The sequence below is a fragment of the Aulonocara stuartgranti genome (genome assembly GCF_965226115.1).
Source record: "Aulonocara stuartgranti genome assembly, chromosome: 23".
Lineage (NCBI taxonomy): Eukaryota > Metazoa > Chordata > Actinopteri > Cichliformes > Cichlidae > Aulonocara > Aulonocara stuartgranti.
The window spans coordinates 22,266,120-22,282,761 of NC_138958.1; the positions used below are offsets into that span (position 1 = coordinate 22,266,120).

At 40.5% G+C, this 16,642-nt stretch overlaps 1 protein-coding gene across 4 annotated transcripts in view; it reads right to left on the reverse strand.

Moving 5' to 3' along the window:
• The window catches only part of crfa4 (cytokine receptor family, class I receptor 4), a 61,774-nt gene that overhangs the window by 15,198 nt on the left and 29,934 nt on the right, over positions 1 to 16,642 (reverse strand). For all 4 annotated transcript variants that reach the window (XM_082525655.1, XM_082525653.1, XM_082525654.1 and 1 more), the window contains exon 3: positions 2,921 to 3,062. In XM_082525655.1, the coding sequence (XP_082381781.1) occupies positions 2,921 to 3,062 (142 nt within the window). The remainder of the gene's footprint in view (positions 1 to 2,920; positions 3,063 to 16,642) is intronic.

Consider the following 16,642-nt stretch of genomic DNA (forward strand, 5'->3'; position numbering starts at 1 on the left):
TGTGTGAATTTGTATACTGTAATATCACTGTAGTATGTAGTGGCTAAGTAGGGGGTGTTTACAGTGTAAATAGGTCATCTCTTGTGTTGGAGTGCCCTCTTGTGGCGCCTTTTGGGTAGTGCCTTAGTAAACGTGAACCCTGTAAGAAGTGGTATCAGACTGATTTGTAGTGGAGGAATTTGTTGCCAGTTTTCTTAATCATAGAAACCACACCATATCACCTCTCCACATCCTCCTACTGTATGCCATGCCTCCCTGTACCATCCATCTGACCGCCAATAAACTCCACCTGTGGTAATCTAATCCCTGGATGTCAGCCTCTCCTTCTGACCGAGGATAGTTACTATTGCAGCACCACCCAGCATTAAACTGACGTACACCATTCTGTACAATAGTATTTGTGCTAAAAAGTAGTATTTCTGCCAAATCATAGTATTACTGCTATTTCATACTATTTAAGCGAAATTACAGTGTTTCTGCAAAAACATGTTTGAGGGGTGGAAATCTGTCCTCCTCTCATTTTTCAAACTCCGAAAATTAAGCCATTTCTTCTCTCGTCATGTCTCCGCGACGGAGATACAAAGAGCTATGTAAATCGCAGTCAAAGTACACCAAAGTCCGCTGATTCACCCAGTGCAAGAATTATGCTTCTATCCCACCTAGTTTTTGAGTACAAATTTATACACTATCACAGACCGGTAATTCATATTGATAATTTATTACAATTCTGCAAAGTTTTATGATTTTACCAGCTTTTCTAATATGGACCTCAGATTCTTGTTAACAGTCTATGGCAGAAACACATACAAGTGCTTCTGTCTGATGAAGCAGACAGAAGCAGTACCTCTGATTGGTTCAGAATTTTCACCTCTTATCACCACAAATTTCAGCCTCTTCTGCTGTTTTCATTAAAATTGTAAGCTTTTCCACCTTTTTTCAGTTACGTGAGAACCAGTTTGGCTCAATGAGTAGCTGAAAAATATCAGCCTCTTCTTCTGTTTTAGCAGGATTTCAGAGTTCAGCTTTTTCACTTGTTTTAAGCACAAATTTCAGTTTCATTACCTCATTTCACAACAAAGTTCTTCCTCTTCACCTCTTTTCTGCTAATTTGAGCTTCTGCTCCACAGTGCACATTGTCCCTCTCATCATATCTTTGCTTGTGACCAGAACTCATTTGGCTCAGAGGGTAGGGCATCTGCAGTGAGACCCGGTGGCAGAGGTTTGAATCCTACCTGTGACAGTTGCTACACATGTTCCCTGCTTGCATGCGCTCTGCTTTCTTGTGTGTCACTGCTCTCCAGTGTGTCATTACACATACAGCCATCTTCAGCAAGCACTTCTGCTTCTACACCTCTTTTCAGCTCATCTTTTTGTTTCTTTGCCTCTTTTCAGCAGAAATTCTTCTGATTCACCTCTTTTCTGCCAAATGTTTAGCTTTTTCACCTCTTATCAGCACAATTCTAAGCAGCTTCTGCTAATTTCACCACAATTGTCACTCTCTCCACCTCTGCTTTGTGTGAATGAGTTTGGTGCAGTGAGGTGAATCGCTGCCTTTAGACCAGAAGGGCCAGGTTCAAATCCTGCTCAGGGCAATGTTTTTTGTTTTTTTTTTCAACTTTTTCAGCTTTTTTCAGCAGACATCTTCAGCGTTAAGGCATCCACACAGCATTTTCGCAGGAAATGCAAATTTTTCTAGTTTTGTCTAATTTCCAAGCAGGTTTGCAATAATTTATCACACTTATTGTAGACATCATGAAGCCAAACATCCAACCAGAGGGCTGAAGAACTGTTTTCAGCCAAAAGAAAAACAAGGTATCCCACAACAGATGGTCTCACTCCTGAGGACCTGAGGTTAACACATGGAGATTACAGAGAGAGACACACAAATTCTGGGGAAAGTTCTCGATCAAGCCCCAAACTGAATCCAGTCCTGACCTAGTAGTCCCAACATCTGAAACCAGCTTAAAACCAGGTTAAAACCATTATAAAGAAATGGCCAAATCAAAGCCCCAAATCAGGTTCAACGTTAGGCTAATGCCTCAAATTGATCTTAACTGTAATATTTTAAGGAACTTGTCTTTAAGTTTTGAAACTTTTCTATATGGAGGATAATCACAAGCTTATGTTTAACCTTATTAGCATGTTTGTATTCAGTCCTAGTGAGGGTATTTCATGTAAATAAAAAGTGTGTAATGGCAGTTTAATATATTAAAACACAAACAGCACTGAGGTGTGCCTGCAGAGTGTAATCTCCCTCTCTGAGCTGTGACTTTATTCCTAGCTGCTTTGGTGTTTAGTAAGATTTTGTCTTTTTTTTTATTTTATCAGATAATCCCTGATCTACATTTGTTTTCCCAAACAAACATACAAAGTGCAGCAGGAGATGAAACAACAATCAGTAGGAGCTCTGAAGCCACGTGGTGGTCAAAAGCACAATCCAATTTGTCCTGATTAGTGGCAGCGTTTTCTTTGCTGTGGCTGCCATCTGGGCCAGCTGGCATCTGTTTGAGGCCACGTGAGTCTGCGTTCAGGATTTCAGAGCAGCTTGGAAATATTGACCTTCTTAAAAGCTTCCCGGTGACGCGAAGCACGAGAAATCAAACTGCACAAACTCACCTGACCCAGAAACTGACCCAGTGTGCTGCTGATCTGGGGCTTCTTTTATAGTTTCACAAGGCTAAAACAAGGCTCTTATTGTTTGTTAGGGTGGATGTTTTATAAGGTTTTATAACATAATATGTTTACACTAACCCCACTAATGTGGGTTAGTGTAAAGCATTGATGAAATTTGAAACAATTTGATTACAATTTTTAAAGCCTTTTAGTCCCTCAGTCTCAAACATATGCACTAAGGCCACCAGTCAACACCTATCTACTGTTTATTTTAGTCCTAGTTAACTGTGAGATGTGGAGTTCATACTCTTTGGAGTAGGTGAGGATGTGGGTGACTTCCTCTCCGTCTGTCAGGTTGCTGAGTGGATGCCACCAGCAGGTGAAGTCCTCCATGTTTGGCGAGCGGCAGAAGTAGATGTGAGGCCTTGTCGTGGTGCCACCAGTCGCCTCTGTGGAGTCACACATGGGTGGAGTTAGAGGAAGTATGATGAAATTATAGTCTGCTCACCACATCTTTCTTCCTCAAGCCCCTCAGTTTAATTCATTCTGTCTGTTACAAGCCATTTCAGCTACTTCCTCTTTAAGGTCATCCTCCCTTTGACCTAACATTCATTTGACTGGCTGTCTGTCAGTTTGAAATATTTGGCCACATTTGTGCCTGTGATATCATACAAGGCCAAGAGTAGAAAAAAACTGAACCTGAGTGTCTGAAACCTGAAATTTTGCTCACAATGAACACCTGTATATACAGTGACCTTCATTGTTTTAAACTTGTATGTATGACACACAATAAGAAATGGCAGCTGTGGTGCAAAAATCATTGATGATTACAGTGGGGCAAAAAAGTATTTAGTCAGCCACCGATTGTGCAAGTTCCCCACCTAAAATGATGACAGAGGTCAGTAATTTGCACCAGAGGTACACTTCAACTGTGAGAGACAGAATGTGAAAAAAAAAAATCCATGAATCCACATGGTAGGATTTGTAAAGAATTTATTTGTAAATCAGGGTGGAAAATAAGTATTTGGTCAATAACAAAAATACAACTCAATACTTTGTAACATAACCTTTGTTGGCAATAACAGAGGTCAAACGTTTACTATAGGTCTTTACCTGGTTTGCACACACAGTAGCTGGTATTTTGGCCCATTCCTCCATGCAGATCTTCTCGAGAGCAGTGATGTTTTGGGGCTGTCGCCGAGCAACACGGACTTTCAACTCCTGCCACAGATTTTCTATGGGGTTGAGGTCTGGAGACTGGCTAGGCCACTCCAGGACTTTCAAATGCTTCTTACGGAGCCACTCCTTTGTTGCCCGGGCGGTGTGTTTTGGATCATTGTCATGTTGGAAGACCCAGCCTCGTTTCATCTTCAAAGTTCTCACTGATGGAAGGAGGTTTTGGCTCAAAATCTCATGATACATGGCCCCATTCATTCTGTCCTTAACACGGATCAGTCGTCCTGTCCCCTTGGCAGAAAAACAGCCCCATAGCATGATGTTTCCACCCTCATGCTTCACAGTAGGTATGGTGTTCTTGGGATGCAACTCAGTATTCTTCTTCCTCCAAACACGACGAGTTGAGTTTATAGCAAAAAGTTCTACTTTGGTTTCATCTGACCACATGACATTCTCCCAATCCTCTGCTGTATCATCCATGTGCTCTCTGGCAAACTTCAGATGGGCCTGGACATGCACTGGCTTCAGCAGCGGAACACGTCTGGCACTGCGGGATTTGATTCCCTGCCGTTGTAGTGTGTTACTGATGGTGACCTTTGTTACTTTGGTCCCAGCTCTCTGCAGGTCATTCACCAGGTCCCCCCGTGTGGTTCTGGGATCTTTGCTCACTGTTCTCATGATCATTTTGACCCCACGGGATGAGATCTTGCGTGGAGCCCCAGATCGAGGGAGATTATCAGTGGTCTTGTATGTCTTCCATTTTCTGATGATTGCTCCCACAGTTGATTTTTTCACACCAAGCTGCTTGCCTATTGTAGATTCACTCTTCCCAGTCTGGTGCAGGTCTACAATACTTTTCCTGGTGTCCTTCGAAAGCTCTTTGGTCTTGGCCATGGCGGAGTTTGGAGTCTGACTGTTTGAGGCTGTGGACAGGTGTCTTTTATACAGATGATGAGTTCAAACAGGTGCCATTCATACAGGTAACGAGTGGGGGACAGAAAAGCTTCTTACAGAAGACGTTACAGGTCTGTGAGAGCCAGAGATTTTCCTTGTTTGAGGTGACCAAATACTTATTTTCCACCGTGATTTACGAATAAATTCTTTACAAATCCTATAATTAAGAAGTAGGACAACTGAAGCAAACATGGCCCACATGACTGCAGCAAACTGAAAACTATTACAATCATTTCTAAAAACACGTCCTCTCTTTTTTTATGATTTATTGAGAGCAGACTGATGATAATTCAATTTCTTTCAAATTAAATATAAAAGACAGACAAAGTGGGCATACAGCTGTGCTACACAGTAACTCTTTGATCAATCTGCTCTTCTTCAGGCACAGCAGGGATTTTGGAGACTCACACTGTGAATACAAACACAGTGCTCTCTAAAGCATGACACTCTTTCACAAGCAGAAAAACAACTGGCCGAAAACAGGGGCAGACAAATCAATCAAGCACTCATCAGCCACACGTGAACAGTTGGCGAGTGTCAAAAAACGCCCTGCGCCAAAAAGGAGGCAGGAAAAAAATGTATTGATAAATAAATAAATGTTCAGAAATAATTAAAATAAATAAATGAACATATCAGTTGAATGATATATAAATATTTATGGATTCATTTATATTTCTGAAAAAAAAAACCCCGTTGTAGTTTCAATTCACAATTTTGAATTTATTTTGGAATTCTCTAATGTACAGAGTTATACATACAGACTCAAATATATACTCACTTAAATCTTTCAGCGATGCTGAGGGTTCTGCAGAGTTTTTTAACTTTTTAAGGCGTATTAACTTCTTATTAGTGATCATTACTGACTACAAGTGGTTGCTTCATTGTTCAGCACAACAGCACTAATTAACAGCAATCACTGGACTGACTAACACTCAGGACAATGGGAAAATTCAAGGAACTTAGATTAAGATTTGCAGATTTACACAGGTTAGGAATGTCTCTTGGAGCCATTTTGTAAACAACTGGAAATTCCAAGATGATCAGTTCAACATTTCAAGAATTTGTATCTGTAACTTTTTTGCAACACCTTAAAGTTTGACTGAAATTTGCAGCTGCCCACATGGACAAGCCAAATGCCTTCTGGAGAAAAGTTTTGTGGTCAGACAAAAGAAAGTTTGAGCCGCCTGGCCACAACGACAAGAGGTATATTGGTAGACAGAGGTATGTAAACACTGTACCATCTGGCAAGTATGGTGGTGGTAGCATCATGCTATGGCGCTATTTTGCTGACAGTTGTACTAGCATATTACATAAACTGGATGGAAAAATCAAGAAGGAGGACTATACCTCCAAATTCTTCAGCTTCACCTCAAATCAACAGCTAGATCGTCAAAATGTCTCAAGCAGAACAATGATTTAGAAAAAACAAAACAAAAACAAATATGTGGCCAGGTGCTTAAAACATGTGCTGAGCAACTCTGCAGTGTTTTTTCTTATATCTTTCTTTTATCACTTCAGCAACAAAAGGTTTCCCGAGGTATGGAAAAAACATCTTTAGTGATGAAGTCTTTTGAATAAATTATCAGGAAGGAGATCCTGCAGCAGGTAGAAAAGCTTATCAGCCCACTACAATTTGCATACAGGCCGTGTAGGGGTGTTGATGATGCAGTGGTCACTCTGTTAAATTTCCTATATTGCCATCTTGATGGTGCCAAAGCGTCATGCTCAACTCTCATTTATTGTTTTTTCTTCAGCTTTTAATACTATCCAGCCACATCATCATCATCATCAACTTTATTTATAAAGCACTTTAAAATAACCACAGCTGACACAAAGTGCTGTGGAACTGTAAAATAAAATTACATGAGATATAAGTAAAAACCAAATAAAAGAAGAGTGGAATCATTAATTAAATAACTACTTCAATTAAAAGAGAAACTAAGTCTCACTGAGGTTAAAAGCCAAGGAATAAAAGTGGGTTTTAAGACGTGATTTAAAAGTGGACAGTGAAGGGGCCTCTCTAACGTGCATGGGCAAATTATTCCATAATTTTGGAGCCATGATAGAGAAGGCCCTGTCCCCTCTGAGCTTCCTCCTGGATCTCGGTACCTCCAGGAGCAGCTGGTCAGCTGACCTGAGAGAGAGCGACAGGGTGTGTGGGGATGAAGAAGCTCAGAGAGGTAAGGCGGGGCAAGACTGTGAAGGCATTTAAAAACAAACACAAGAATTTTAAAATTAACTCTAAAAGACACAGGCAGCCAGTGCAGAGAGGCTAGCACGGGGGTTATATGCTCTCTTTTTCTAGTTCCTGTTAGGAGTCGTGCAGCCGCATTTTGAACCTGCAATGAGAGCAATGACTGACTGACCCCCACATAAAGTGAGTTACAGTAGTCCAGGCAGGAAGAAATAAAAGCATGGCTCACTGTTTCAAGGTGCTGCCTCGAAAGAAAAGATTTTACTCTTGCCAGTCGCCTTAAATGATAAAAACTGGACTTAGTTAGGACTTAGACACATAGCTTAGCTGATGAACTTCTTAACCAGTCTAAACTTGATTTTAATCTTGTTGGCTGGATTTTAGACTTTTTAGCTGACAGGTCTCAGTGTGTGAGAGTAAACGGCTGTTTTTCCAAACAGCTGAACTCTTCTACTGCTTCACCACAGGGTTGCTGCCTCTCCACTTTACTATATATTTTGTACAGTAATGAATGTCGCAGTACACAGGCTAACAGGCATGTCATTACAGATGCCGATGACACAGTCATGGTAAGCCTCCTTCATGGTGAAGAGGATTCCCATGGGCCTGTTGTGGATGAGTTTGCTTCTTGGTGTGATCAGTCATTTTAATGATCAACACCTTGAAAACCAAGGACATGGTTATTGACTTCAGGAAGTCATCCCCCCATCCTGCACTAACAGTGGTAAATGGTGCAGCCATTGAACTAGTGGACAGTTATAAGTATTTGGGGGTTGTTGATAAGACTCTGTCCCTTTTAGCCACATCTTGCTGCTACAGTGAAAAAGGTTCAACAAAGACTACTTTTTAAGGAGATTGGGTTTTAATGTTTCTTCTGAAATAATGACCCTTTTTTTTTTTATAAAAGTTTTATTGAATCTGTTTTATTTGTTCTGCATCATTGCTTGGTATGGTAATATGTCTTTTAACAATAAGGCCAGACTTAGCAATCTGGTTAAAGTGGCTGGTCAGATTTCAGGGAGGTCTCAGGTCCAACTTGTGGACTTTTATAACAGGCAGGTGCTGAGGAAGGCAACCTCTGTCATGTTATGCTCAGACCATCCTCTCTTTAATGATTTTCAGCTGCTTCCCTGTGGTCGTGGGTATAAAGTGCCTCCGTTGAAGTCTAAGAGACATAGCGTGTCTTTTGTACCTGCTGCTGTAATCACGGTTAATAATACGTAAGGGTTGTTGCCATTGCACATTTGCATTTTTTTATGAAAAATTTGGTCTGTTTTCTCTGGGCTTTGTGTTGTGTTTCTTTGTTTTCATCTCTCTGTATGAACAGACTGCAAATCAATTTCCCACTGGGGACAATAAAGTTACCATTGACCACTGACCAAACACAAGACAAAAGAAAAACAGATAAAATCTGTTTTTTGAGTGGATGAAGCAGGCTAAGATTAACCTTCTGGAATGAACTTCCCAAATCCTCAACACCATCTATATTGACATTTTGTGTACCGTGCTTTAAACCCAGGTCTGTGCCAGAAAACCAACCAATTTAAGCTAATGCTACCAATTCTGCCAAGAAGAGGGGTCAAATATCCAGCCAGAAGGCTTTTGACCCTGTGTGGATTAGAAAAAAAATCTAAAATAAGTTCAGACTGGAGCACCCAGTGCTTGTTTTTTAAATTCATTAAAGATGTGTGCGTGCAATCATTCCACCCACAGAAATCATTAAAGCTCAAAAATTACTATGACATTCCATGAAACTTCTGTCCATCAATGTGTATATAAAGACATTTTTTCCTTTTCTATTAAAAAAAAATAATAATAACAAAATAAAAGAATCTTATAAATGAAAAATGTATTGTTTGCTTGCTTTAATTTAATCTAAGTGTGGGACAAGTGAACCTTTTAAAGCTAATTTGATCAGATCACTTGTGTAAACCTGTCTCTGTTGGGTCACATCTATTCATTTCCTTTCTATTCTTGTGTTTATTTATACTGTCTCAGCCCAGCTTAAGAACAGCAACAAGGAGAGGGAGACTAGTGAGGTGGTGACTTAGGACAAAAACCTAATGTATTGTAAACATATTATACATGACAACACAGCATGGTAGTTATTAATAAAACACTGTGGGAGCACAGCAGTGTGTCAACTTTGCCTTTATTACACACAAACTATTAAATCATGTTAAATCATTAAACAATACCTGCAGGGTCTCTGTATCTCTGCCACATGCTGGGGGCAAACATCCCAGCTATTATTTCTGCACCTTAAGACATTTTGCATCTAATAAAAGACGGAAATTAAACCCTACGTTTCTTATCATAATCTACACAGGAAGGAAAACTTGCTAAAAAGTTGTTCACCGCTTTGTTTTCGGTATCTCCTGAGCCGTTTTTGGCAAAGTCGCATTGCTGAAACTAACCGGCCGAAGCAGCTTCGGTGCCAACACGTGCGAACTGCTGGAGAGAAAATCAAATCTTTCGTCCCAGTAAACACATGAAAGCATCTAATGAAAAAGCTGTGACTGACTGGATAATGGAAAGGTAACGAAATGGCTATCCAGTCAGACTGCTAGATCTCACACTCACACACACCCCACATACATAAAGTGGGAAACAACAGGGAGGAAAATCAATTATCCAGCTGTCATCTCTCATCTGCTTCACCTCGACAAAATCCATTCTCTAATTTCATCAGTTTCTACCTCAAACACACACACACACACACACACACACACACACACACACACACACACACACACACACACACACACACACACACACACACACACACACAATTATCCAGCCCATCTCTATCTGATAGACTGTTAGTCCCATGACTGTGATTTAAAGCAGTGCTGGAAAATTGATTGGCATCTGAAAGCAGAGGGAAAGCGGTCCTGTCTGCACAGATAGCATGCTGTTTGTTATAAATTTTGAAAAAAAAGGAAAGATCAACGGCATCATCCAGGCGATGAGGTGGCACTGAGCTCTGAGCACTCTAGGAATTAACCGAGTTTATAGCTTTTTTATGTTAGGCGCCTACTTTTTGTTTAATGAAGCAGTGAGGCAGAAATCCCCTGCCTCCAAACAACCCGAGTACATCACAGTTTTATAATTGCAAAAATTCAAAGTGTACTGCACAGATTCTTTAATACAGGATTAGAGGTCGTGTATGGAAGGTTTCTGCAGTCCCAGTGCTGTTAAATAATAATCAAAGCTCTGCTAGTAACGGATGCACGCAAACAGCAGAATGAAGTTTGTAACTAGAAGAAAAGTAACTTCTCTGATGGATGAGAGAGATGAAGTACTCAATTATCAGCTAATGTATAAAATGTATGAGTGCAACACACAGACTGAGATACCTGCTAATGAGTAACTGCTGTGTCCTGTTAAAGATTTATTACATGAAACGTGGAGCTGCACAAGACTTTAAATATAATTTTGTGTTGGGCAAATGTTTTGCAAAGTGGAAAAAACATATTTAGACTTTTTACTTGTGTAAAAGTTACAATCCCAGTTAAATAGCTTAAAAGTAAACAAGCTGTAGAATCAAAGTAATTTGTCTTGTGAGATTAAAATAAATGTCAATGTATCGAGCTAGCTATACAGAGCATTCTACTTATGTAAAATGACCATTTTCAGAATATTATATACATAATATATAGACATTTTATTAAGCTATAATTATTATTATTCATTTATTGATGTGTACACGTCTCTTTAATGGTCCACCTTGATCTATGACAGTAAAATGAATCTTCAGAATAATAAGATGCTGATGCTTAATCATTTTTAAGAAAATATTTGTATCAAACAAAAAAATTAGAAAGCTCTGCACACCTGAATTAATGATAGGTGCTAGAAATTTGTGAAAGTATAATGGAGTAAAAGCAAAGGACTGTTAAGCAGCATAACGAAAAAATCCGTAAATTAAATACAAGTACATCAAACTAGTACTCGAGTAAATGTACTCAGTTACACTCCAACTGCTCTGGTGTTGGGCAATATAAGATTAATAGTACTCTGTTCCAATGACATTGGTGGGGGGGCACTACAGGGGCTCCCTCTAGGCATGCCTCTGCCAACAGCACAAACACTTCAGTTACTGAATTTGATTCTTGCAGACAGAGCAGCTACAGCCACCTGTGCCTCCATCCACCTCTGAAACACAGCGACTACACCCCTAACTTTTAAGCTTCACCTGTATCCAGACAGATGCTGCATAAACAAGTCAGCAATTGTTACTGTGTACCCAACGTGTGAATCTGGAACAGTTATCCATGACCAACTGCTTCAGAGCAGCAAAATCAGGCACACCTCATGTCTGTGTTATCATGTTAAAGCAGGGCCTCAGTGTGGTGATTAATGTAATGAAATACTGCTTGCCCGTTGAGATGACGCTGTGGGAAGCGAGCAGTAATCCATCTGAGAATTCGTGGCGCTTCAGTCTGCGAGCAGCAGGGAAACAAAGGCCTTGTGTTTGCTGTAAGAAGCTCAGGGAGCCACGCTGCAGGGACTTTCTCATGAAAAACCAACACTTCTCAGAAATAAATCAGCTAAGGAACGCACGCTGGGCACCAATAATGCTGGACAAATTTCTACCTGCAGATGAACAGCAGTGCTTGCAATTTAATTTTTCACAAAGAATGATATCCGGCTTTAATTGCACCAACAGAAGGAGAGAAAAGAAAGAAGGCAATTCTTAGAGTGACCTAGTTTAATATATGAAGATATGAAGAGATTTCAAAGGACCAGCCTCGTATTTACATGAAACAACCAGAATATAACATGATTATTGAAGTGTACCAGAACTGGCTCTGCACTAGTGTCGTTAAAAACAAGTGCTAAATTTATTTTTGATGTAAACCTTCAAGCCCTCTCAATCTGCACAGAGCAGAGAAGGAGGTCAGGAAGTCAGACAAAGTATTACCAGAGAGCATCAAGTCAATTTTCAAAATAACAGAACAGACTATATTCTCTCCTGAAATGATTCAAAGCAAAGTGCATCAGAGACGTGATGACCTGAGGTCTGCGCTACGAAGCAGGATTTGGGTTTATCCAGGTAACTTCAAGGTTAATCCCGGGTTTTTTCAGCGTTACAAAGGCAGTTCACACCTTACTGGGTGCATCTCCATGGTAACTTATGCTGCAGACCTGATCTGCTCTGGAGGAGGTTATGCTCCAGATTAGAGATCAACAGGTAGAAAATCACCTCCTGTTGACCGATCACTTCCCTGCAAAAATAGCATGGCCATTTCTAGAAGATCCCTCAGACATCTGTGCATGGAGTGTAGGAGGTTGAAAGAAAATATAAATTCTTCGATGAATTTTCTTTTCCTGATGGTTCATACTATGATCTCAAATGCTCCATTTCCCTAGCAATTTATAAAGAAATTATTGGTCAAGGCTTTTGCACAGTACTGCTTATAGTGCTTATTTTTACAGGACACAACAGCATCTGAACTGGGACTCAAACTGGCAACCATTGGATTGCCCACATATACATACACATATATATACATACACACAGACACACATACATATACACACACACACACACACACACACACACACACACATATATATATATGTGTAAAAAAAAAAAAAAAAAAAAAAAAAAAAAAATATATATATATATATATATATATATATGTTGTTGTTTTTTTTCTTCTCGCTATGCCATATGACTTTTAAAATTTTAGAAACAGATGTCCATATATAAGAACCATCTATTTTTTCCAGATTGTAATTCTTGGTGAAATGATGCAAAACTCAATGACAAGCATAAACATAAAAAGATGCTCCTGCTGTTGATCAGAAGCAGGTCCTGCTGTCTGGCACAGGCAGTCGCAGCTTTTTAGCATTTTGGGAACGAACTAATGGCTGAGCCTCCCGTAAATGTCAAAACAAAAGCAGACATCTGGATATGAAATAAAGCAAATACCATGTCCAGCCACACTGATTTATTGAATGCCAGTTACACACACACACACACACACACACACACACACACACACACACACACACAGACTGAAGACATCAAACTAATTTGTTCTGACATTTGTCAAAACCGTTTTCGTTGTCAAATGCACAAACAGCCGTCCGAGTAGAACAAAGCCAGACAAATCACAGAAGGCTAATAACACTGCAGGGTCAGAAGTGTTTCACAGCTAAAGTTTGAAAGGGAGAATAAGATTTCAGCCATATGTCATAAAAAAGAGAGAATATAAAAAGGTTTACTCGTAAGCTTCCTGGGATATTAGTTGTGCAGAAAACAAAATGTCGATAAACACTTCCTGCGTGAACCTATACTGCTGTTTCTGAGCCAGGAGTCAGTCAACTAAGCCTGTGATTTCTGAAGGAAAATGTCAGGATATTTCTCAGTGAGCTAAATGACAAGAGAAAGCATGTGAGTCGTACAGCAAGAGTTCAAAATTAAACTTAAAGTTCGCAACTTGCCATATTACTTGATTCTGATTGAAGCAAGCCACTCCTGTTACTGAAAATGACCAAGTCTGCGGTTCAGAGCAGGTACAGTCACTGAGAGGGAGCAAGAGAAAATCTCTGCAGGGGACTTAAGATAAAGGCTGCAAATTAGCTGTTGTCACCAAGCACCAGTGTGCAGGACTGAAAAGTGAAACCTGTGCTTAATGGTCACTCGAGGCTGGCTCCAGATGTGACTCAATCCCCAAAGACTCCCACATTAAATTGACCAGCTTTACAGCAAAAATGAACTTGTTTACAGCGCGATATAAAAAAATATAAGGCTTTGCTCTCCATATGGATAATTTCCACATTCATAAAAACAGTGTTTGTGTGTGGGACGGGAGGGGAGTAATTGGAGTAATTGCATTTACTGAACTGGACCTTTGGATTGTGTTTGTGCTATTAGTGCTTTTTGGAGCATTTTAAGTGGAATTATCTAACAAATAATGTGTCTTGCTGTGCTGGTACGGGGAGTCCATCCAGCAAGTGTGCAGTGTAGGGCTTTTTTTCAAATCTATGCACACAGTATCAAAAGAGAAGCATGGAAGAAGACAGCGCTGTGTGGTTTCTTCTGTAAACATCCCCTTGTAGACAGTTATTCACTAGTGGACATTCCAGTTGCCTAGGTAACCCCGTTGACTATCATGACTCAGAGACTGAGGACCCAAATGCAGACTCATGAAACGAATTGACAATGGACCTTTTAATAGACCTTTTAATGGATCCAAACAAAATTTTAATAGCTTGAAGAGGCAAGCAGAATCCAAAAGCTTCAAAAGCACAAGGGAGGACAAAGGGAAGCCAGCATTATTTATAGACACACAGGGTAATCAGGTAATGGTTGACAAGATGCAGCTGAACATAATCAGGACAATCAGAGAAGAGGAGAGAAGTAAAACAACACCATGAAGAACAAACAGACAGGAAAACCAATATCAAAACAGGAAGTCAGGGAACAACTAAACAGGGACAAGAATGAACTCTAAACTGAAGGGTGAGATTAATTAATGAGAATAATTAATGTCATAAAAACACACACAGAAACTTGTGCTGAAGATAAATGAGAACTCAAGGGTTGAAGACTAAGTAGTCAATGAAAACCCAAGCCTCAACTATAAAGGGGTTAGGGCATAGCAGTGACACGTCATGACCTATGGGTTACGTTATCTGCAGTACATCACTGCTGTCAAGTGCCTTTGGAAACAGCTGTGATTGGCTGTGAGAGACTGCAGTTGATGGTTCCTGAGGTATCGCTGACAGGTCTCTAGGCTTGTGTAACTGAGACCGGTTACACGCGTGGCTAAAAACTGTTTTGCTGCTGATAACACTGCACCCTCTCATCCATATATGAACACTTCTCCCTCCAAAAAGCCAATAAAGAAAAAGCCAAAACATGGAAATGTAATTATTTGAGCTGAGCTGGTTTGTACAAGCGGCAGAAATGAGCTTCCTCCGAAGGGTGGCTGGCCTCTCCCTTAGAGATAGGGTGAGAAGTTCGGCCATCCGGGAGGGGCTCAGAGTAGAGCCGCTGCTGCTCCACATTGAAAGGAGCCAGCTGAGGTGGTTCGGGCATCTGACAAGGATGCCCCCTGGGCGCCTCCTGGGTGAGGTGTTCCGGGCATGTCCCACCGGGAGGAGGCCCCGGGGCAGACCCAGGACACGCTGGAGAGATTATATCTCTCGGCTGGCCTGGGAACGCCTTGGTATTCCCCCGGATAAGCTGGAGGAGGTGGCTGGGGAGAGGGAGGTCTGGGCCTCTTTGCTTAGGCTGCTGCCCCCGCGACCCGGCCCCGGATAAAGCGGATGAAGATGGATGGATGGATGGATGGTTTGTTCCACAGAACTGAAGTTTTCGTTTGCTGCCGTCTTTTGTCTTTTTGTCTCCTAAGGCATTTTGTTTTCGATAAATACACCAGGGCATACATACTTGAATTGCAGTGTTGAATTATTCACTCAGTGTAGCCTTGGAAGGATATCTCTTCTTCCTCAATGAAAAGTAAGTTATTCAACACATTATAAAAGCTGAAGCACAATTTTGTAACTCAAATTGCGGCCATGAGATAATCTCTTATTGTGCTGTGCGTATCTTCAAACACAATCATGAATTCTCACCTAAACATCACTCAAAAATCAGATCAGAAAGACACAGACAAAGCGTGTTTGTGTAGGCCTAGAGATAAACCCGTGTGATGCTCCGAAACATGAGCAGCCATCAGGTTTGTGAGTCATCCTGCCTCTCCAGCTGAGGTATCGATGAGCTGCCGACATGTCCATCTGAGCGGAAGGAAATTGTCAAACTCAGCTGGCAGCCGTCTGAAGCTGATCCCGGCAGACAAAGCTGCTGCTGTTCTGAGTTTATTTTTAAATGTTCACACTGATGTGAAGGTTACCGCAAAAAATTAACTGGAAACTTATCAAGCTGATTGAAAGTGCCCATTACGGGACTCTCTGTGTGATTTAAATTGTTTAAAGACATGAACTCAGTAATCTTGAACAAAGCTGATGGACTGCCCTGTTAACAGTTATTCCCTCCCCAAAGGGAGGGAGTATGTTATCGGTTCTGTCTGGTTGTCTGCTTGCTACCCGTCTAGGCTTCACAGTTTTCAAGATATCATTTTCAAATTGTGTGATGATAGGTACCAATAACAGCTTGAACTGATCTCATTTAGGTGAAAACTGGATCAAGGTCACACCAAATATGAAAATCCGTAAAAAGTTTATATTACCCACAATTTTTTACCAATCATCTTCAAACTTCAAACAACAGCATAATAGACCTTTGCCGACACGAGAAGCTAGGTTGGTTAAGTATTTCACCGTGTCCTTCATCGTTAGCGCTCAAGATAAAAGTTGACCTTGAAAAAAAATTTCAAGAAACCATATTAAGTAATATATCATATGAAAGGACATAAACACAACTGTACAACACACTTTGTATTTTTTCAATATGATTCCCTGCAATGTCACGATGATGCAATAAGAGGCTGGCATCATCATACTGTAAAAAAAACATAATAAAGATCAAAGCTTTAGTACAGCCATTGCCCTTTAGGGATAGCTGTGCTCTCTGACTGCAAACAGACAAGACAGTAGAACAAAATTCCTCCCAAAATAATGACAGTGCTTTTCAAAAGTAAATATAAGGAAGGATAATGTAATTAAAAGATTCAGAAAGTCTGTAAAATCTCTGTAAAGAAAACACGAGCCTGCAGACCATCATTA